This window comes from Cryptomeria japonica, chromosome 1 (assembly GCF_030272615.1).
Source record: "Cryptomeria japonica chromosome 1, Sugi_1.0, whole genome shotgun sequence".
Lineage (NCBI taxonomy): Eukaryota > Viridiplantae > Streptophyta > Pinopsida > Cupressales > Cupressaceae > Cryptomeria > Cryptomeria japonica.
Genome location: NC_081405.1, coordinates 242,482,744 through 242,505,184, shown reverse-complemented (window position 1 = coordinate 242,505,184; position 22,441 = coordinate 242,482,744). Strand labels below are relative to the sequence as shown.

At 34.5% G+C, this 22,441-nt stretch overlaps 1 protein-coding gene across 1 annotated transcript; it reads left to right on the top strand.

Annotated features, from left to right (window-relative positions):
• Positions 1 to 20,015: 20,015 nt before the first annotated feature.
• Positions 20,016 to 20,366, top strand: LOC131034144 (chitinase 2-like). The gene has a single exon (XM_057965537.1). It carries the CDS (start codon positions 20,016 to 20,018, stop codon positions 20,364 to 20,366), a length of 351 nt encoding a protein of 116 aa, XP_057821520.1.
• Positions 20,367 to 22,441: the final 2,075 nt, after the last annotated feature.

Sequence of the window (22,441 nt, the reverse complement as noted above, 5' to 3'; positions counted from 1 at the left end):
ATTCCATAATATCAGTCCATGAGGTTATTCACTCCTTGGAACTCTCAAAAAATCAAGGTTTCTTGATGAAACTTGACATGTCAAAGGTTTACGATCGGGTGGTGGTTTCTTCTTTGTATCCTCAAAACATTCAAACTTTTTGAGAGAGTGATTTAGATGATCTCCCAAATAATCTCTACTCCCTCACTCTTGGTTATTATCAATGGCTCCCCTACCCCCTTCTTTTGGTCTTCAAGGGGTCTCAAGAAAGGGCATCCTATATCTCCTATTTTGTTTGTTATCTTGGCTGAAAGTGTAGGAAGAATATCAATAAATTTGTTTATGAAGGTTAAGTGAAAGGTGTTAGGTTGTCATCGGCTGACACGATCTACTCCCATCAACAATTTGTTGATGACATAATGTTGATGTTCCATCTACTATCAAGGAAGTTAGAACCCTAAAATCATCTCTGGTTAACTATTGCAAAGCTATGAGTCACCTAATTAACTAGATGAAAAGCTCCCTCTTATTCCTCAACACTCTAGAAGACAAGAAAGGAAGAATTGCCAGAATTTTGGATTGTCATATTATCTTGCTCGCTGCTATCTATTTGGGTCTTCCTCTGTGCAGAAAGCCCCCTGAGACATTTTGGAGTAGCTTGGTGGATGGATTCCATAAAAAATTAGCTGGCTAGAAAGGGGACCTTCTGAGCCAAGAAGGGAAAATCCAATTATTAAAATCTTCCCTCTAGAGTCTTTCTATGTATGCTTTAAGTTTGTTTAGAATTCCAACCAAATTTGTTGATTCTATTGAAAAAATTCAAAAGTCCTTCCTCTAGTTAGGGGTTGAGGAGAGGAAAAGGATATCTTTGATAGCCTGGGAAAAATTTGTAGACCTAAAAAATTGGGTGGCCTTGGTCCGAGAAACATAAAAACCATTAATAAAGAACTTCTCACCAAACAAATATGGAGATTGTTTGGAAAAACTAGTGAATGAACTCAATCTGGCAAGCCAAATATTTGCAACCTCATATATCTCTCATTTTTTTTTTAATTCCTATGATGCCCCTATTGGTTCTTCTATTTGGAACAATGTTGTTGATTCTAAAATGGTCGTTGGATTAGGTAAAAGATGGACTATTGGTAATGACAAAAAGTCATTTTTTGGGAGGATTCTTTGTTGTTGGAGTCCCCCCTCACCAATAAGGTTTTCTTTTCTCCCTTTATCTCTTAGTGTAAGGCAAGATTTGGTATCAATGTGGCTAATTACTAGACAAATAACCACTGGGTGAATCTAATTTACATAGACCTAGCCCTCAACCCTATTATGGTTCTACTTAATTTTGTCTTGATTGACCCTCTTCTTAAAGATAAAATAATTTGTTTGGGAACTTCCTATGGCACTTATTTAGTGGCCTCTTCTATTCTATTGTTATCCCAATCCTTTGAACCTCCCCCTTTCTGGTCTAAATCCTTGATTAGTGGACTCACTCCTAGGGTCAATATATATTTTTGGATCCTTCTATAGAATAAAATCCCCACCATTGATAATCTTTGCAAAAGAGGCTTCCATCTTCCAAATAGGTTCTACCCTTTCCAAAATGAGGAAGAGAATGTTAACCATATAGCTATCCAATATCCCTTCTCCTATGCTATTTTGTCATAGATTTTGTAGATTTGGAACTTGAATTGGGTCTTTCCTGCTTGTATTCAAGAGTGTTTCACTAGTTTGAGATGCCTTTCCTTGAACAAATCTATCAAATTTATATGGGACCTCACCCTACCTCATGTAGTTTGGGGAATCTAGAAAGAAAGGAACAAGATCTTCAGAGACTCCTACTCCTCTCCTCAAGTGGTGTCTACCAAAATTAAGTGGGCCATTATGGAAAATTTAAAAGCTGATGGAACGCCTCTTCTTTTCAGGAGCAAGGATGATTTTGACCTCTTCAATAACTAAAATGTTTCTACTTCCATAGAAAGAGATGACAAGAAAAATAACAGAGAAAGTAGTAAGTGGTCCTTTCCTCCACCTAGTTGGATCAAAGCTAATTTTGATGGGGCATCCAAGGGAAACCTGGGTCCGGCTGGGTGTTGGGGAGTGAAAAGAAATGTGGCTGGCTAATATATTTTGATGGTGGTAGTCCCCATTAGATCGCAGACTAACCACTTATCAATGGGATTTACTAATGACTTATCGATGGCATTTACTAACCACTTATCGATGGACCATAAAAATTATCATATCTCAAGTTAAGGACATAATCAACTCTTTCAAGCTATGTGTTGTTTCTCACAATTATAGAGAGAAACCAACATTATTGCTGATTGGGCTGCCAACATGGCCATTTGTGCTGATCAAATAATGAGTTGGAGAGGTGAGTTGGATCTTCCTCATGAGGCCTGTGCCTTCCTCAATTATGATAGAGTGTATGGTTATGAGGAGGGAGTGACAAGTGATTATGAAAATGCTCTTATAAATGAAAAAGGCCATAATGAATCAAAAAGAGCGATGCTCGAAGATTGAGCTTGCATTTATTGTGGACAAGAATTTGCATGCTTTGTGGGTGGCCATTTTTATTTTTAAGACCTTCTTTATATGCACTTTGACCTGTATTTTTACCTTGTTCTGCATTGTGAAGGATAAGAATAATCTACTTGCTGAAGCTATGGGAGGTAACAAGAAAAGAATTAAGTCGCACTCCTATGATGAGTGGATACATAAGACAAAGGCTTGGACTATTCTAGAAATGACCAAGATGATAGGGTATATGGACAGAATTGTAGGGAAAAACCCTACCATTACCAAAATTTTCAAAAAGAATTGGAAAGATAGAAAACTTACTATAGGAGGAAGAAAGGTTGAAATTGATGAAGGGATGATCATGGAATTTACTGGTATGTCAATGGGAGGTAGAAAGTTCTACAGAGACAAGAAGATCATAGAAGCTTCTATCGAGCGATTTCCCAAGGAGTCTGAGAAAATCAAGTTGGTGAAATCTGACAAAACTTACTACTCGTCAAAAGTGATAAAGAAGGTATAGAGATGGATTATGTTTGATGTCATGCAATATGTTAATCATGATGGTAGATACTCTCGTGTCTATGGTTATCACTTTGTGCTTCTGAATCATTTTTGCCATAAAGATATGGTGTATATTCTCTTCTATTTTTTTAGATCCCTTAACACTAGCATTAAGGATTTTAGGACTGATCCAGACACTAACTCTCCCATGCATGAAGTATTAATGTTTCTTTTATACAACCATGTCAAGGCCTCCTCTTTGAAACATTGTATCATTGAGCTTGCAGATTCTGATGATGAGTATGGGAACTTATATGACAGTGAAGATGAGGGGTCTGATACTAAGTGGGAAGATGATGATAATAGAATTACGTCTACTAAAGGTTCTAGCAAGGAGAAGAACAAAGATTTGGCTTCTGAGTCTGGAAAAAAGAAAGCTAGAAAAGGGGTTAAAGGAAAAATAAGTAAAGTCTAGGAGGATGACAACTCGCTTCAAGATGATGAAGAGGATGATGAGGGGATGGAGACTGATAGTGATTATGTTACCCCACTGACAAAGAAGAAAAATAAGCAAAGCCCTGTCATCACCAAAATCAGCCCAGATAAAGGGAATGATTTTCTTAATGTCGAACCCAATCCTTAAGATCCCAATAAAAGGACAGATGATGTTGAAGAAGATGGGAATAAGGTGAAGGAAGGTGATACTCGGTCTCCCAATGCTACTAATATTAATATTGGGACCCTAGATAATACTACTCCTGAGATCAACATTGATAGAAAAAACTCTCCTTTAACTATGCTGAATAACGTGAAGAGTGGGATGATAGATTTTTACAAGGTTATTGATTGGGTCTATTCAAAGATGGATAATTTGAAGAACACGTAGGAGGATTGATCTAGGAAAGTGGATACCTTAGAAGTTGTTGGAATTGGTAAGCTCAGTACCTTGCCTAACTACTTGAATGAATTGACTAAAGCCATTAGTGATGAAGAGGCTATCATTGGAGTGTATGGCTGTCAATTAAAGGTTGTGGAGGCTAGATTCAATGATCTGGAGAAGCAAGTTCTTAATCATGAGAACACCCTGAAGAAAATTGGAGAAAAAAACCAAAAATTTCTGAAAACCTCTCCCGACAGCTTCAGTGTGATGATCAACAAACTAGAACATATCCATAGGTAAAAAAACACTATTGATACTATTGAGGATAAGGTTTTGACTCTTGAAGTGGGAGCTACTGGTCATAGAAAAATAATTTGAGCTAGTACTAAGAATATGACCCCTCATGCCAAGGAGCTAGAGGAAAAAAAGAGAATTTATGCCTCTATGGTTTAGCTGGAGCAAGAAATGGTGGAGCTTATCATAATCCTTTCATAGGGTCTATTGCTCATGGTTGTCCCTTAGTTTTCTTTGTGTTGTCCCTTCGCCTCTTTTGGCTTCTTGCTAGCTTTTTGTCTTTGGCAGTTGTCTCTTTTTTGTGTTTTTCTCTATCTAGCTGGTCTTTAATGTCTTATCTTTTGATTATATTTTTGTAAAATGGTTTCAGGGCCCCTTCAAAACTTTCTTTTCACTTAATTGAAAACAACAAATATATTTCAGTATTTTGTTTAATTATCTTTCACTAGTTCATATCTATCGCTCTATTTATCCTTTCTATCTCTATCCCTCCACCTCTCTCCTTCTCCCTTTTTCCCTATCTAATTACATATATCACTCTCCATTTTTCTCTCTTACTCACTCATATATACATACTTTCTCTATTTCTCCTTCTCTATGTATATTTGTATGTCTACATTTGTTGCTTGCCCACTAAATATATCTCTCTCCCTTTTTCTATATTTATCTCTCTATTACTTGCCTATGCCACCTTCTTCCTCTCTCACTCATCCCCCCCATCTCTCTCTCTTTCTCTCTATCTCCCTCTTGTTCCTCTCTATCTTTTATATCAATAACTCTCTGGCTCTATCCTATATCTTTCTAAGTCTCCCTTTATCTATATGACTTTTTCTTTCTCTCTCTCATTCACTCCATATCTCATACTTTATATCTTATCTTTATTTCTCTCTATTTTACGTATTTGTTATCTCTCCATCTCCCTCTATATATGTCACTCCTCTCTCTACTCTATATATTTACCTCTATTTTTCTCTATCTCCCCCTATTTCTATATCTATATCTCTATCTCTATCTCTTTCTTTGCCCCTTTCTATATCTCTTCTTTATTACTTGTTTATTTATAACTATCTCTTCCACTCTATCTTATTCAATCCATCTATCCTACTCTCTCTCTCTCTCTCAAACCATTTATCCTACCCTATATCTTTGTCTATCTATCTCTCTTCTGACCTTTGCTAAATCTCTATATCTAAAACTATCTATACAACACCCTCTCTCTCTCTCGCAATCAATCAATCTCTTGTACTCTCTATCTCCATCTCCAATTGTATATTTTGATTTATCTATTTATCTCATTTTGACTCCTTTCTCTATATGATTTTATCCATATATTTATCTACCTTTGTATTCCTTTCTCTATTTCTCCCCCTATCTCTGTATATCACCCTCTATCAAAATTTCTCCCTCTTTTTCTCCCTCTCTATATATTGATCTATCTCCCCTTCTCTCCCACTAGTCTACTTATCTGACTTCCTCTATCTCACTATTGATATATTTATATCTCTCACTTCCTCTATATCACTTTCTCTTTCTTTCTCTATATCTCTTACTTCCCATATATCTCATTATCTATCCCTCTCCCTCTATGTTTATCTCTCTCTATACCTCTCTCTAATTCTTGATCTTTTTGTCTCCCACTCCCTCTCCATCCATATTTATCCCTCTATCCTCATTTTCCTATACTTCTTTATCTCTATCTCTCCAAGTTTATTCTTTCATATCTCCCTCTATCTCTACCTCATTATCTATCCATTACTTTCCTCCTAAAACTCCCTACCTCTTTCTATATATCACTTCCTATTTGTATCTTTATCTTTTTATCTCTCCCTCTCTAATTGTGTCTGTATATTTATCTCTTCCATCTCTACTTGTATTTCTCTCCTCTCTCTCTCTCTTTATCCCTCTCCTCCATCTCAATCTATATCTAATTTTCTATCTCTATTGTAAATATAATATGAGTTTGTTGGTAATGAAGCTGAATTATCATTTCAATTGTGTTTTGGTCATCATAACTAGATGGATAGTTTATTTGAATTTTGTTTTTTTGTGGCTATTTTCAACCATTTTAAATATGAAATTATTTTAAAAATTAATTCTAAATGTGATTATATATCATGGGGTAAATACCTAATTAACATGCTTTTGGGTGGCAGTTATACCTATGTGGTTGTAGAGATTGACTTTATAAACCCAGAAAGGTATATAAATTATAGTGTGACTCTCTTTATGTGTACTTGTTTGTATATCAGCATTGGAGTTATTTTTAAAAGATCATTGTGAATCTCATTGTTACTAGATACCAACATTAATTTTATAACAAAATATTTAATTACCATGCATAGCAATAAATATAGATTATTCCTTCTTATTACAAATAAATATGAAGAAAATCTTACATTTATATTTACTTACATTAGGTTATTATTCTTGATAAGAAGATATTTTATACTAAATTTTTAAATAACTATAAATTATTATAATTTTAAGTCTAAATTGTAAATATTTTGAAGTTGATTACCTATTTTGATGTTGGACCTGAATTGTCCATTTTCATCTTCTATCTCTCTTAGGCTGGCACAAGCTATCATCACCTCAAATATTTGTGCTTGAAATTTTTAAGACAAGATTCAGTAATGGCAATGGAAAAACAATGATATGCATGTGAGTGTAGTATAAAAGCCAATAACATCACATTAAGCATAAAAAATGAGAATATATCCTAGCAAGTTGTAGATAAATGAAGATGAGTTCATGGAAGAGGCTTTGTAGTGATTTAATTCAAACTTGATCAAGTAGGTGATTATCCATTTTATAGATACACAATATAGCTTGCTTATATAGGCAATTGAGATGAATTACAACTACCCTCATGACAATATTAAATGTAAGATACTAGATAAAAACTAAGATGAGGACACCTAAGATAACTACCATGAATAATATTAAATAGTTGTTTCATGTGACAAATATAGCTATCCTAAGAAAACTTAATTAGAGTTATTAGAATAAATCGCATTTACTCCAACAATAGAATATTCAATTAACCACTGAATTAAGAAGAATGAACTATAGGAATAATAAATTCCAGTAATTAATATATTTAAATCTTAAAACATGATATGTAATAAAACTCAATTATGGACATCCAAAGCAGAAATTATGCAATAAAAAGCTATGTTAACCAAAATTTATACTAGTGGAAGGGGGTTCACTAGTCAAAACATGCAAAATAGTAATCAATCAGATCCATTAACATCCACTCACATTGGAAAATTACTAGTAGGCTCAACTAAAATACTCTTTGGAGAGTTGTGCACGTGAATTGATTATTTCCTTATTCAATGCAAATATAATTGGATAAGAAAGAAAGTTGAAATACAAGAACGAGTGCTAATGATGTAAAATTAATAGTAATAAGCATAAATAGTAAAGTGCATAATAGATATGCACACTTTGAGAATAGATTTGGACACAAAGATAAAAATGGAACGTGTGTCTCCAATTTGAGCCAAAGAGTGCTAAACTATGTGGGTAGGCATCCTAGTCCTAGAGCTTTTAGAAGGAGATATCAAGAATATATTTGATATTAGGATGTCACTTAGAATATCTCCTTGAAATTTTGTCAAAACAGTGTTGTACTCTGTTGTTAAGCTATAATGCCCAAGGTTTTCTACTTCTTTAGTTTCTATATCTATAACCCTCCTCTACTAAATCTAAAACCTGTGTTACTACTCATCAAACTGCCATTAGTTTTTATATTCAAAGTCATACTATATACTCTAGTTGGTTAACACTACCGAATCATGCAGTCGGTACACATAGAGAAGTCGGTATGCACAGTCTAGTCGGTTACAGAGGAAAGCAGTCACATAACATAGTATATACCAAGCTGTCTACCGAGTATCTTTTTATGACTACCGAGCAGCAAAGATGACACATCGAGTTGATATACACCGAGTGAAATGTGTTACCAGATACATTGAACCTAGACATGCATATGAAAACGTGTTACAAGATCGAGGCACATCTAACCGTTATTACATTGGAAATTGCACCAGAAGATTATGTATGATTTTGAGATCAATCTAACCAATGAAATATTTTGTATAGTTATTCATTCGAGGAATCTTGTTTGTAAGATCGAAGCAATGAATTGGATAACCGTCTTAAGAGATCTATTTATACAGCATTAGTTAAGGGTGTATGCATGTGTGTAAGAAGACTATTACAGAGACATAGAGGTCATCGAGGAGGTTTTCAGAGAATAGTCGAAGAACAGAGTAAACAAAAGTGTTTATCGAGTTACTATATGGGTTATCGAGGTATTCTATAAGCAAGGCAATCTATTCTGAGCACATGGAATCTGCTATAACATTTTAGATGTAAAGTTGCAGATACTTGTAATTATTTTATTGTAATATTGTGAAGTTGAAAGAGAAACCTTTAATAGGGTAAAAGACTCTAATCAAGTCTATAAATTGTAAAACCTCTAACCAGGTGCAACATTCAGAATAAATGTTGTAAAATCCATTAGCAAGGTAGATCTTGTTACTCCTAACAGGGTAAGCTATCAGAAATAGCTAAAATGTAGGTCTAACTAAGCACTCTTTATTATTGTAGTAGTGAATTTGTGGGTGCCATCCCCACTGTAGTTTTTCTCTCTAATCAAGAGTTTCTACATAACCAAAATATATGTGTTATGGAGTGAATCATGTATGATTGTTATCTATTTGTTTTAACTTTATTTTATGTTACTGCACTATTCTGTTTATGCATAACAGTAAAGTTATTATTCAAGAAAAGTTTTGGAGTACTGATTCACCCCTCCCCTCTCAGTACATTAGCTTTCCATATTGGGCCTAACAATTGGTATCAAAGCTTCAATCTTGGAAAAGGGTTTAACTACCTAAAGAGAAAGATCTTATCAATGGAAGGATACAAATAATCTTGGAGGATTGTATATCTGCAAGAAGAGCTGGATCATGCTAATCAAGTGATTTCAAACATGCAAACGCAAATGCAAAAATCTCTGAAAGTAAGAAGAAGATTATCTAATGACTTGCAGGATTCTCAAGAGTTAGTGGAACAAATTGAGACATCATCTGAGAATAGTATATCTGAAGAGACTGAAGAAATGATTGGAGTATTGCAAGAAAAGGACAAAGCACCGGCTGATCAACTAAAAGCAATGAAAAGAGAACATGAACATTTCAGCACACAAATGACTAAAAATATAGATGCATTAAGGATAGCTGAGGATAAAGAAAGAGATCTAAAAAGAGAGAAACAACAACTTGAAGTCTTAGTATCTGATAAAAATGATGAAATCATAAGGTTGACTGGGATTCAACAAAATATGACATATCAACTAGGTTATGCACATCATGAAGCAATTCTAAAGAATGATGAAAATCAACCATTGAAAGTTGAAGTATCAGGGTTGACCGATGAACTTGAAATAGAGAAAAAATCCAAAGAAACACTGAAGAAGAGTTATGAAGCATCACAGATGTTGGATGATCAACTGAATACAAGAAGACCCAACAAAGATGTAGGACTCGGTTACAAAAGAAAAGACTCTACCGAGAAAGGAATTCATACTACCGAGAGAGGAGAATCATCAAAGCAAGCTGAAAAAAGGAATAACATCAAAAGAAAGAAGCCTATTTGCTACTATTGTGGAAATCAAGGTCACACTGCCAACATATGCCAAACCAGAAAAGGTAAGCAACCGAATATCACTAATTCCAATGATTATTGTTATAATTGCAATAAATATGGTCACACATCTAATCAATGTAGGAAAAAGTCTATTAAAAACTATCAGAAGTCAAAATTCAAAGGGTTTTGTAGAAACTGCAATAGATATGGACATAGTACTAAGAAGTGTTGGCTTAAGAAAAAGAACTACATGTGGCCTGCACACTGAGCAAACACTAGAGGTTACCGAACTCACACAGATCCTTACCGACAATATACAATAGTACCATGGGATTACAATACAAGGATATGGTGTGAATGTTGTGGAATATATGGACATATTAGTGCAAACTGTTTTATAAAGTTTGGAATGAACAACCAAAGATCATGGAGAAATCCTGGTATGGCATGTTTTCATTGTCACAAAGTTGGAAATTTAGCTGGAGATTATAGAAATCAACCTAGAGGAGACACTGAAGAAATAAAAGAAAAATTAAAGATGATTTGGAAAAAGAAGGAAATTGTGTCAAATGAAGAAAGAACCTTACCTACCAAGTTAGGTGCACCTATTCCAAATTAATCAACAAAGGTATGAAGGGACTGCATTCTCTAAAGGTTAAAATCATAACAGTTCCTATTCTATTATGTACTAAAATCAAAATCTGCATAGTTAAGATGCGTTAGTAAGTTTGAAATTCTATCAAAAGTACTTTACAGGAAACTTGTCAAGTCGGTGAATACAAGAAGCCTGTCAAGTCAGTAAATGAAGGAAATTTGGTTACTCGGTTAAAATGAAAAAAAAAAGAGTAAATCGGTTAAAGGTGAACCGAGTGCATTTAATATTTTGACCTAACCTGCATGGAGCCCGATAAGGTATTTTATGTACTTAAAAGCATTTTCGCGGTCATTTACATTCACCAAGTTTTCAAAAGAGCATACCAAAGTGAATCAAGGCGATCAAACCACATTCAGAGTGAATCCAAGGTATTTACATCAAATCTCATCGCATTGTTAAGCTGGTTTACTGATCTTATCAAATTGTTATTATCTGCTGAGTGTGAAGTGTTTGTCGTTTGTAAACCATCAAACCCTAAGGATAGTTTGCTAAGTTTTACCTGAAATCTACAATGGTGCCCAAGATTCAAGATCCCATTGTTGTCAAGAATGTAGAGAAGCCCTCACTGAAATACACTTTAACTCCTAAAGTCGCCTCTGAACCAGATGACAAAACCGCCTTTTCACTCATCCCGGATCGAGTCTTGTTAGTTGAAGATGTTAGATTCTTCACCAAATGCCATGTTGAAGAACTCGGTCATGTTGAGATAAGAGACACCTATGATTAATTGTGCACAGACGGTAAATTGAACAGCAAGTATGAACACATTAAGATCAAAGAATTGACTGAAGCCCTAACCTACCCTCGTGTGTTCAAGCCCCAATGGGTCAAGTTTGTTTTGAGTAGAGTTCATGATGATTTCACGTGGCTAGAAGAGAAACCATTCAAAATCACCAAGGAAATCATTCATGTGATCACCGGTTATCCTATCTATGATCATGCACGAGCACAAAAGATGATATCACAGAAGGAATTAATTAGTTTAACTGGAGTTGAATCTGATTACAGAGGACTGAAACTAAACAATGTCACTGATGCTTAACTTAAGTTTGCCATTAGAGTAATTGGTTAGTGTTTCTTCCAATCTGCAAGGGAAAATAGTGTACCCTGTGTGTAGTTGACATAGCTTATAAAATTGTGAAAAAGGGAATGAAGATTGATTTATGTGAAGTGTTACTGAAAAACCTATTTGAGAAACTGAACACTATAAGGAAGCCAAAGAAAAACAACTCGGCAAATACACTAAAGTTTGGTTCACTTCTTGTATGCATGTTTTTCTACTTCGAAAAATTCTTTCCATCAGTCGGTAAAGTAGTTTGGGAGCTACACCAACCAATCACCCATCGGATTAATGACTTTATCAAGATGCTAGGTGATAATTTCAATCATATAATGGATGATTATTTCAGTAAATTTCAAGAGAAGATGCACAATAGGTACCAGATTCCACCCCAGCTAGTGGAGAAATATAAATATGATATATGCTTTGAGGTAGATACGGATTACTGTTATATGAATGCTGTAGAACCAAGAACTCAATCTTTGCCACCTATGGGTTATGAGATTGACTTTGACATCACACAACAGAAAATTGATGCCTATCTTTCATTACCAAGGCATGCCACCGAACTGAGGTATGGAACCTATGAAGAGGTGAAGGAAAAAGTAAAAATGAGCATTATAGTACCCAAAGCTACAAGGAAAGCAACAAAGATGATAAAGGTTTTAACGGAGAAATTCAGAGAAGATTCTTCCTCCACACCTGTCAAAGGCACTCTTGCCATCATCGAAGAGGAATTAGAAGCTCAAGAGGCAACAATAACACTGAGCACCGAATTTCCTAAGGGTAAAGTGTTGAAAAGAAAGAAATAGGACATTTCAAATGCCCTACCGACTCCTCCAACAAAGAGACCTAATACAAGAGCATCAGCTGCATCATTGAGTAAGAAACAAAAGAGTGTTACTGCTCCCAAGGTAACCAAGACATACAAGAAATCTACTCGGAGACTCATTCTGGCAAAAGAGTCTAGTGATACAGAATCTGAGGATGCCAACAAATTCCAAATTGTCAAAAGCAAGAAGGTAAATATACATAGTGTTGAAAACTTCTACGCCAATCTAAAAGAATATGGTGGATTTGGTTCTTTTAGATATGTCAAGTATGAAACAAGAAATAATGATGAGAAGAGACAAATTGAAGAAGCTGTCATCTATACACTTCTAAAGTTTCGGCTAGCTCCATTGGAACTAGTAAAGTCACTTCCAAATGAACTTTACTTGCATATTGATAACAGGTAGAAACATGCAATGGACTCAAAGAAACAAATCAGAGAAAGAAGTCTAGTCCATTTATTTCCTGATATGTCTGTAGCAGAAATAAAGGAACACTTGACAACCTACAATTCAAAATTTCTTGTCAAACAAAGAGCCTTAAAACTAATGAATGGGCTATATATTGATGTAGAAAATGAGACAAAAGTAAAATGGTAGGAAATCTTCAAAATAAAAGATGTCGGTGAACAATCTAAAGTTGAAATCGTTGATGTCACCGAGCAAGATCCTGACGCCATCGAGCACGGTCTTGATACTACCGAGCAAGACCCGGCTAACACTATTCAAATTGATGAAGATGTCATGGATACAGAGGAATAGGAGCAGGAGATGATAGAAGGCACTACATATGCAAAACTTGTATCTAGTGAATCCATGTTAGTACAAGTTCAGCCTTATCCATCGATCAATCAACCTGTCTCTACCGAAGCTCCTCAGGATATAGCACAAGGCACCGAAGGTCACAAGTCTACAACAGGAGAAGAGACTACTCAAGACCAGACCTCTGAAGCACCCTCGAGCACCAAAAATGTAGCAACTGAGACACCCAGTACCAAGACACCAAAAGACACTACAGCAGCTACAGGAACTAACCAAAGTGTTGCCTCTACCAAGCAACCTATCGAGGGTCAGCAAACCTCTCAAGCTATTGTCTTGGTCCAACCGACCAAAGGTAAAGAGAAGAAGGTGAAAAAGCATAGTTTCAAAGTTGATTTATCTAAACCAATAGTGTTGCCCAATGTGGATATATCAAAATTAAAGGGGCAAGCACTCATTGATTTCGGTGAACTATGCAAAGGAAAGGCTGAACAAGAAAAACAAATGGCCATACAAAAGAAGAATAAAGTACTTCAGAAGGTGAAGACACTGCTATTAGATATGCTACCTACAGTTATAGTGTCAATCGATGTAGCCATCCACATTCAACAGGATGAACTCCTAAATCAAATAGAAACATCTAGAGTTGATGCATCTGAGTACTTGAGCAAGCTAAAAGACAAGGAGCTTACTGCAGAAATGATTAAAGAGGTACAAAAAGCTCTAGCTATTGGGAAAGTCAAACTTGTGAAATTCATTGCTGAGTTGTCCCCTCAACTCAAGCATATTCTTTATTTATTTCAGAAAATTTGTACATTTTCTATATTCATTAAAGATATCAAGAATAAAACTGATGCAATTGAAAAAGAGATCACCGATCTCTCAAATAAGTTGACTCCTGAGCCCAATTCAGTTCATAATTTTTATACCAAGCTTCAACAGCTCATGGCTCAATAATTGGAACTCAGAAATGAAGAACATAAGATCAGGATGGATATAATGACACTCCAAACATTATTCCTTCCTCATCTTTCATCAGTTCAAGAACAGATTCACTGAGCCACACACCTATCTAGTACACAAGAGGGAAGCACTCTTGATGGCTTAATATCACTATTGGCTGATATTCAAGCACAAAATTCTTTAATGGAAAGTGTAAAAGACACACTCTCTATCGCTCTCACCGACGCCCAGAAGAAGTATAAATCTCTTTTTGATCCGTTACCACCCCCAGATGGAAATTAAGTTTTTTTTTATGTTTGTCAAAAAGGGGGAGTAATACAATATATTGAGTGATACTATATATTTGGGGAGTGATATAGTTTTTAGATACAGTTTTGATACAGTATTCGGAGTATTGTATACAGGGGGAGTATATCGAGCAGAGTATGTAGAGTATCCAAGGACAGCAAGCAGAGCACACAAGCACAAAACCGAGCATGTAAAAATCAGAATTATGTACAATATAATGATAAGGGGAGTATATTTGAATATTCTATTTCATTGACTATTATATTTACTATTAAGTATAGTCATTTTGCAAAGTATATAGATTTTTGAGTTATGACTTTAAAAGTAGTTTTTGTCAAACATCTCAAGTAATGTCAAAAGGGGAGATTGTTACTACTTATCAAATTGCCTTTAGTTTTTATATTCAAAGTCATAATATATACTCTAGTCGGTTAACACTACCGAATCATGCGGTCGGTACACATAGAGAAGTCGGTATGCAAAGTCTAGTCGGTTACAAAGGAAAGTAGTCACAGAATGCAGTATACACCGAGCTGTCTACCGAGTATCTTTTTATGGCTACCGAGAAACAAAGATGACACACCAAGTTGATATACACTGAGTGAAACATGTTACCAGATACATTGAACCTAGACATGCATATGAAAATGTGTTACAAGATCGAGGCACATCTAACAATTATTACATTGGAAATTGTGCCAAAAGATTGTGTATGATTTTGAGATCAATATAACCAATGAAATATTTTGTATAGTTATTCATTCGAGGAATATTTTTTGTAAGATCGAAGCAATGAATTGGATCACCGTCTTAAGAGATCTATTTATATAGCATTAGTTAAGGGTGTATGCATGTGTGTAAGAAGACTATTATAGAGACACAGAGGTCACTGAGAAGGTTTTCAGAGAACAGTTGAAGAACAGAGTAAGTAGAAGGGTTTACCAAGTTACTATATGGGTCACCGAGGTATGCTGTAAGCAAGGTAATCTATTTTGTGCACATAGAATCTGCTATAATATTTTAGATGTAAAGTTGCAGATATTTGTAATGATTTTATTGTAATATTGTGAAGTTGAAAGAGAAACCTTTAACAGGGTAAAAGACTCTAATCAAGTCTATAAATTGTAAAGCCTCTAACCAGGTGCATCATTCAGAATAAATGTTGTAAAATCCTTTAGCAAGGTAGATCTAACAGATCTTGTTACTCCTAACAGGGTAAGCTATCAGAAATAGCTAAAATGTAGCTCTAACCAAGCACTCTTTATTATTGTAGTAGTGAAGTTGTGGGTGCCATCCCCACCGCAGTTTTTCTCTCTAATCAAGAGTTTCTGCGTAACCAAAATATATGTGTTATCTATTTGTTTTAACTTTAGTTTATGTTACTGCACTATTCTGTTTATGCATAACAGTAAAGTTATTATTCAAGAAAAGTTTTGGAGTACTAATTCACCCCTCCCCTCTCAGTACATTAGCTTTCCATATTGGACCTAACAACCTGCATAGACAATAAAAGAAAATTGGTGTTGGAAATTTATAAAGGTTTTTGTAGATAAAATCTTTTGTTTTGTAATTTACCATATAATTAATAATTGAGAGAATTGAGAGCTTAATCTTGCACAACAAAGGCTATATTTGAATTGAAATGCGAAGTTGAAGTATTACACCTTTGTTAATGAATCTCGTTTCCTTTAAATCTTCATGAAAAATTGATGTTTGTAGGTGAAAACTCATGCATGCCTTCAAATACATATGATCATGAATTTTATCTTGCATGATTGAAAATATAAACAATTCACCTCTCCTTCACTTCCTTAAAGATGCTTTATTTCTTTCTCAATTGAAATACTTGATGTGGAATGAATTCCTTCAAGAGTGATTTTTCAAATGAGGTGATAAGATTTCCTTTTATACTCAAACTCATGAAATGTGCTGAAAATTATGAAGAAGGTTGGCATTGGGTATCGTTTCCCACTCATTATTTTTCAGACTATTGTAGGGTTTAAATTTGGGCCCATATTGGCTAGACTATGGTTCCTACCACCCTATTCTAGGGGAACTATGCTGCTAGGTGCACTAGTGTAGTCTTCCTAGGTGAGAACAGGGTTAGAAAACAAAAGCAAAGAATAGAGACCTCATATTTAACCTTGTTCTGAGAATACTTAGGCATAATCAGGGAAAGGAAGGAGACTCACCTAAGTGTGATCCAACTGAGCATAAAATTGTACAAGGATACAATTTACAATACTACAATATGCTTATTCACACCTCACACAATAATACACCATAATTTAAAGAAAGCTTCACATTACAAATGACACAAATAAAATCACAAAATAAGTAACACAATACAAATTACCTTACTCTCTAAATAGACAAGGTGAGCTCTAATGATACTCACTACAATGTCACTATTGATTTTCTCTTATTCGACAAGCTAATATTTAAATTGCACAATAGGTTATACTAATTACTTCATCTTCATTAACTTTCATTGCAAAAATAATATAAGATTAACATATAATATTTCATAGTAAACACATCCATAAGGTTTATTTTTTAAGTAAAGATATATAGCCATAGGTCTAAAACAAACATGAAATATCAAGAATCCTCAAATCATAAAATTAACTATACATATAAATGCAGAAAATAGATCATTAGAAAAAAAATCATGCACATAGTCATTCATTAGTAGAAATCAATCACCATAACTATTGTACACGAATCCATGCACATATAAAGAGCTAACCCTTGTTCATATGTGAAAAACCATCACATAGACCATTATTATCTTCCCCTGGCCATTTGAAAGCTGAAAATCATCTATGTCAATTGATAACATTTTAAAAAACAATTAATTTTATAATTTATCCTATATCGGCATAGCATTCTCACTTTAATATTGCATAGTGGTGGCTATGCCATGGATTCACTAGGGATGAATATATTATTTGTTAATATAAATACAATAGTAATTTCTTGTATAAGCAACAACCATCACTATTTCCAAGTTTCAATTTGTTTTGTCTACCGCATTCATAATTTCTCAAGGTTATTGTATCTAAATTATGGATCACATAAAGACAAGGGTTAATCCAAGTTCACTTGCTATTATTTATTCTTGTTCTCCATTAAGTGGGCTAAGCGGAGAGGATAGCATAAGCTCGACACAATTGTGTAGGATATTCTTTGGTTTTCTCCACATTTTTAAATTGTTTTGAAAATGTTCTCATTGGCTCTCTAGGAAGATCATTTTTTCTTTGTGTCTTACTAGTGGTATAAGTGGGGCTTGCTTCTTATAGATTAGATAAAAAATGGATTACGTTATATTAGCTAGTTTGGTTCATCATAAGGATATAAATACTTAGAAATATGAAGATAAGCATCTCATTAAAATGATGTAATCATTTTATTATTACCCAAATTCAAATTAATATGACATCCTATGTCATGGTTTCTAACTGAAACTCACTCATTTGGATGCTTCTTTGACATTAGGTTTTTTTTGTTTGTCTACTTAGTTATTGGTTGGCATTACAATTGTATTTTCATAGACTTGCACTTACTTTTACTAATATCTTTTCTTGTTGCTCGACATTCTTTACATTTGTGAAAAGCCTTGAATTTTAGGTGTGATACCATGCCATTGGTATCTTCATAAATTGACCATAAATTTAACTTAGTTTTAAAAAATAAGTATTTAATAAAAAAATCACAAGGTTTAAAGCATTAATGAAGATAGCATTAAAAAATATAAAAAATAAAATAAATACATTATGACATATATACATTGACAAAATAAATTGACAAAATAATTTGTATTGCAAACCACTTAGATGCTTAATTTGACTTTATGAATGATTATTTAAATTTTTGAACAGGATTTTTAAGTCTATTTCATAGCGAAAGATAGTATAAAAGACTAAAATTAAGAAGAATACATTATGACATATATACATTAATGATAATATGTATTATAAACATTTTACTCACTTACTTTAATTTAAAGAATTATTATTTAATTTTTTTAACAATATTTTAACTATTTCTTTCTTCTTAAAACACAATAAACAATCCAGATAAGGAGCTCTCCAGAGTCACCAAGATGGCCGATGGCGGCTATAATAGAAAAGACCTCATGGCCCCATGGGTTGACATGGCAGAGTTTATAATGAGCTACATCACCCTTGATGACATGTATGCAAGTATCTTCTCTTACCATTTCACTATCTTAAATCATTTTTGCCAAGGTAAAATTATCTTTGTTCCCTACCATCTTGCCTCCTCCCTTGAGAATAGCCTAGAAAAGCACCTAGAAAACCCTAACATGTTCTGCATGAGGGACTTATTGTCCTTATCATGGAACATGCCAAATCCCTTGAAATTGTGCCCCCACTTGCTAAGATTGGTCTGCATACAAAGGTCCAAGATGTCTCTGATTCGGAGATGGACTTGGACAATAGTGGGGTTCCTGTTGATAACCCTGAATACGAACTTGCGGATGAAAAGGAAAAGATGGTCACTCCTGAGATGCTCGGCAGCAAGAACCCCCCCGGATGGGCAGCTAGTAAATACAAAAACCAACAACAAGCTGATCTCCAAGGTCAAACCCCTCACCAAAAAAAAAAGTTCGAAGTGAAGGATCACAACCCGAAGATTCCGGACCAAGGGATTAAACTGGACATCCCTATCAATGTCCAAAAAGATAATTAGGGAAAAGATGGTAGTCTAATGAATCTTGTCATGGAAGTCACCAGAAGCCAAGAGTACTGTTGGAAGTGGGTCGAGCCCAAAATCGACACCCTCAAGATGGGGGTTAAAGAAATAATTGACATTTTCACTATTTCCCCTGAACCCAGCAAGCCGGAAAAACTCATGGTCATGACTCAAAAACTCTCTTAGAATGTTGAGGTAATGAAATGTAACCATGAACAAAGGATTGATAAGGTGGAACAATCCATGGCTGAGATTAAGAAAAATATCAAGAATCTGGTTGACACTAGTAAAGAAGCCATGAACAATAGCATTGAGGGGCTTGAAAAGATTAATGAGATGGTTGTTGATTACAGATCCTTCCATAGTGACCCAACAAAAGATCTTGGAGGAGATGATGTGGCTGCTAGAGACAACAAAACCACTGGACCTAGTTCCAAAACCAGGACCAGAAACAACAACAAGGGTACCTCCAGATTCATCATGGAGGAGCTTAAGGAAATCAACAAGATTTCCATCCAAAAGAGCAAGGATCTGGTGCTCTCGCTTAACTGAGAGTTTTTTTTTCTTTGGCTTGTTTGTCTATGTTTCTTTTGTCTTTGTTTCTGTTCGGGGTTGCTTTCCTGTTTTGCTGTTGTTTCTTGCCGAACTGTCTGTTGGCTGGCTGTTGTAAAACTTTACGTTTCAGGTCCTTCTAAAACCCGTTTATCCTTATCAAAAACAATAAACACTTTAATTTAATTTATGATACTAATATATGTGTTCAATTCCACCACCTTAATTAAAATTTTATTTTTAAATTTGAAATTAAGGAGTCAACGACCATTTAATATGGGTGTATATTTGGTAGCTCTTTGTCCATGTTATTAGTTTTATTTGCTATGGCATCTACAAAGACATTATCTCCCAAATATGAGAGAACCAAAGAGGAATAAAATACAGTCCCATTACACTGCACTCTCGAAAAACTATGGCGGTTCAATTGACTATGTGAATTTCAAATTTTATGCCTACGACTCGAGCACCAGCGTATCAGAGTTCATGAACTATTTCAACGCTCAGGAGTCTCGCTGTAGCGGTGCAAAAGTGCTGGCTAGTTTCGTGATGGAGGGAAGTGAAGGTTTGTCACCTGCGAATGGCTTCTTTTTGGCGTGCAGAAACCTTAGAGACTCTGGCAAGCTCCACGGCATCTTTGTGTGGTGTGCGGACACCTTGCAGTCTAATGACTTCCAGTATGAAAAGCAATGCAGGCTGTCCTCCTAGGCTCCTGATAAGCAGCATAGGATTTGATGATAATTGTGGGTGAATAATAATTACAGTGTTTTCTTCTTATGTTCTTGTGTTCATATTTCATAATTATTGCCGATATTTCAAAGGATATTGCATTTAATATTCTCTTGAAAATTAAGACCAGATAAATTTTGAGAAACATGACTTACATTATTGCCTTGCTCTCTTTCTTTGTTCCTTTTTATATCCTTCAGCAACATCAATTCTTAAAAAATTGACGGTTTCTATATAGAGAAACTTTTAGGGACTACTTAGTTGTAAAAGTTTATAGTTAAAGTATGAAGAATTTTTTATTTTCAAATGAAAATTCATGTTGCCTATTAACTAATCAATGTCATTATTATTTGAACAACATGTACCTGTGAAGAAAATCTTTATTTATTGTGGATTCTATAAAACTAGAACAACATATATCTGTGAACGAAAGATTAAATTATTGATAATATTAATATCAATAGGTCTTCACTTTGTGCAGCACATATATATATCCAGTCAGAACGATTCATCTACCTCAATAATATATCATTAATAGTTTCCCTTAAGGTCACTTTGTGATTGTATCTCATACTAAACCTCATGATACCATTGATTCTCTATAAACTAATATAAAATGTGAGTCCTAAAATCCATAACGACTATAGTAGATGTAATCTCATGCCATCGCTTTATTAGTGCATCTACGACTACATTGTTCTCAACTTTGATGTAATGTACATTAAAGTCATACACACATAAGAAATTTATCTAGTTCCTTTTCCAAGAATTCAAGTTTAGTTATGTGAACATATATTGTAGAAACCAATGATCAAAATGGAGCTCGGAATGGTATCCACGGAGAATTGTTCTCCATTTTGTAAGAGCATGAACCATCACTATAAGCTCCAAGTCATGTGTAGCACTACTTACTCTATTCAAACCTCTTCCCTTTCCACTATAGGGAAGTAATAGGGTATCGTGTATGATACTATTTTATATAACCTCCAACAATCTATAATTATAGCTATCTAATCTCATAAAACTCCTAACTTTTGTAAGACTTGTGGGTAGCAGCACTATATTATAACCATACTATTCATTATATCTCCTAAGATACCATTTCTAGATATGATATGGACCAAATAATAAACCTATATCCAAAAAAACTGAATGCTTAGCCAAATTGGCATATAACTAATGTCTTCTCAGATACGAAAGTACTTATCATAAATGTTCTTCGTGCTCCTCATATGTTCATAAATAAATCAATATATCATCTAAGAATATGAGTATAAATCAATCCAATAATGTATGAAACACCCTATTCATCAAGCCCATGGAGACTATGGGGGCATTCATTAACACAAATGGCACCACTATAAAATTGTAATGCTAATATGAAGTATTGAAAGTTGTCATATGAATATCAACACTATAACATGTGACTAATTGTATACTTAGAGAAAATAGATTACTATCTATATTAAGATAAAACTTGAGCATTTCAAAGTAAAACATAACTGCTTCTGTTGAAATTGAAAACTAATTAACTAACTAATCTTCAACATGATAACAACCTAACTAATTCATCTTACAAGAAGTTAATATTTTATTAAACAATAATTTGGAAAATGTATCATTATGCTATTCAATATGAAAGAGAAATCAATATGATAACTTTCCTTTTAAAAGAAGGAGATAATAGTTCAAAGATTACAAATCATTTAGCTTTCCAATTGCAACTTTCTTCGATAAGCTTCGCATAGTCTGGAAGAGGAAGAGCATCATAAAGAGATTCTCCACCCAACCATATATTTCGCAATCTCCGATGCCCCTTCCAAATGAAAGTGACTCGACCTTTAATGACGATAGAAACTAAGCATTAGATCTAGTTGTTATGTTACCATATGAGCCTAGTGTATAGAACCTACACGCAGCTAGTCAGTCACACACTATAAGTACCCTCTAACTAGTGTGACCATTTGACTAGTAGGTGTATTTGGTTCATGTGAACTAATGATCACTTGCATAAAGTAGTACCACCTTGCCCAGAGTTTTAACATTGCAAGAAT

Excerpts from the sequence above, each read along its gene's own strand:
- LOC131034144 (XM_057965537.1), top strand. The coding sequence starts at position 20,016 with ATGAGAGAACCAAAGAGGAATAAAATACAGTCCCATTACACTGCACTC.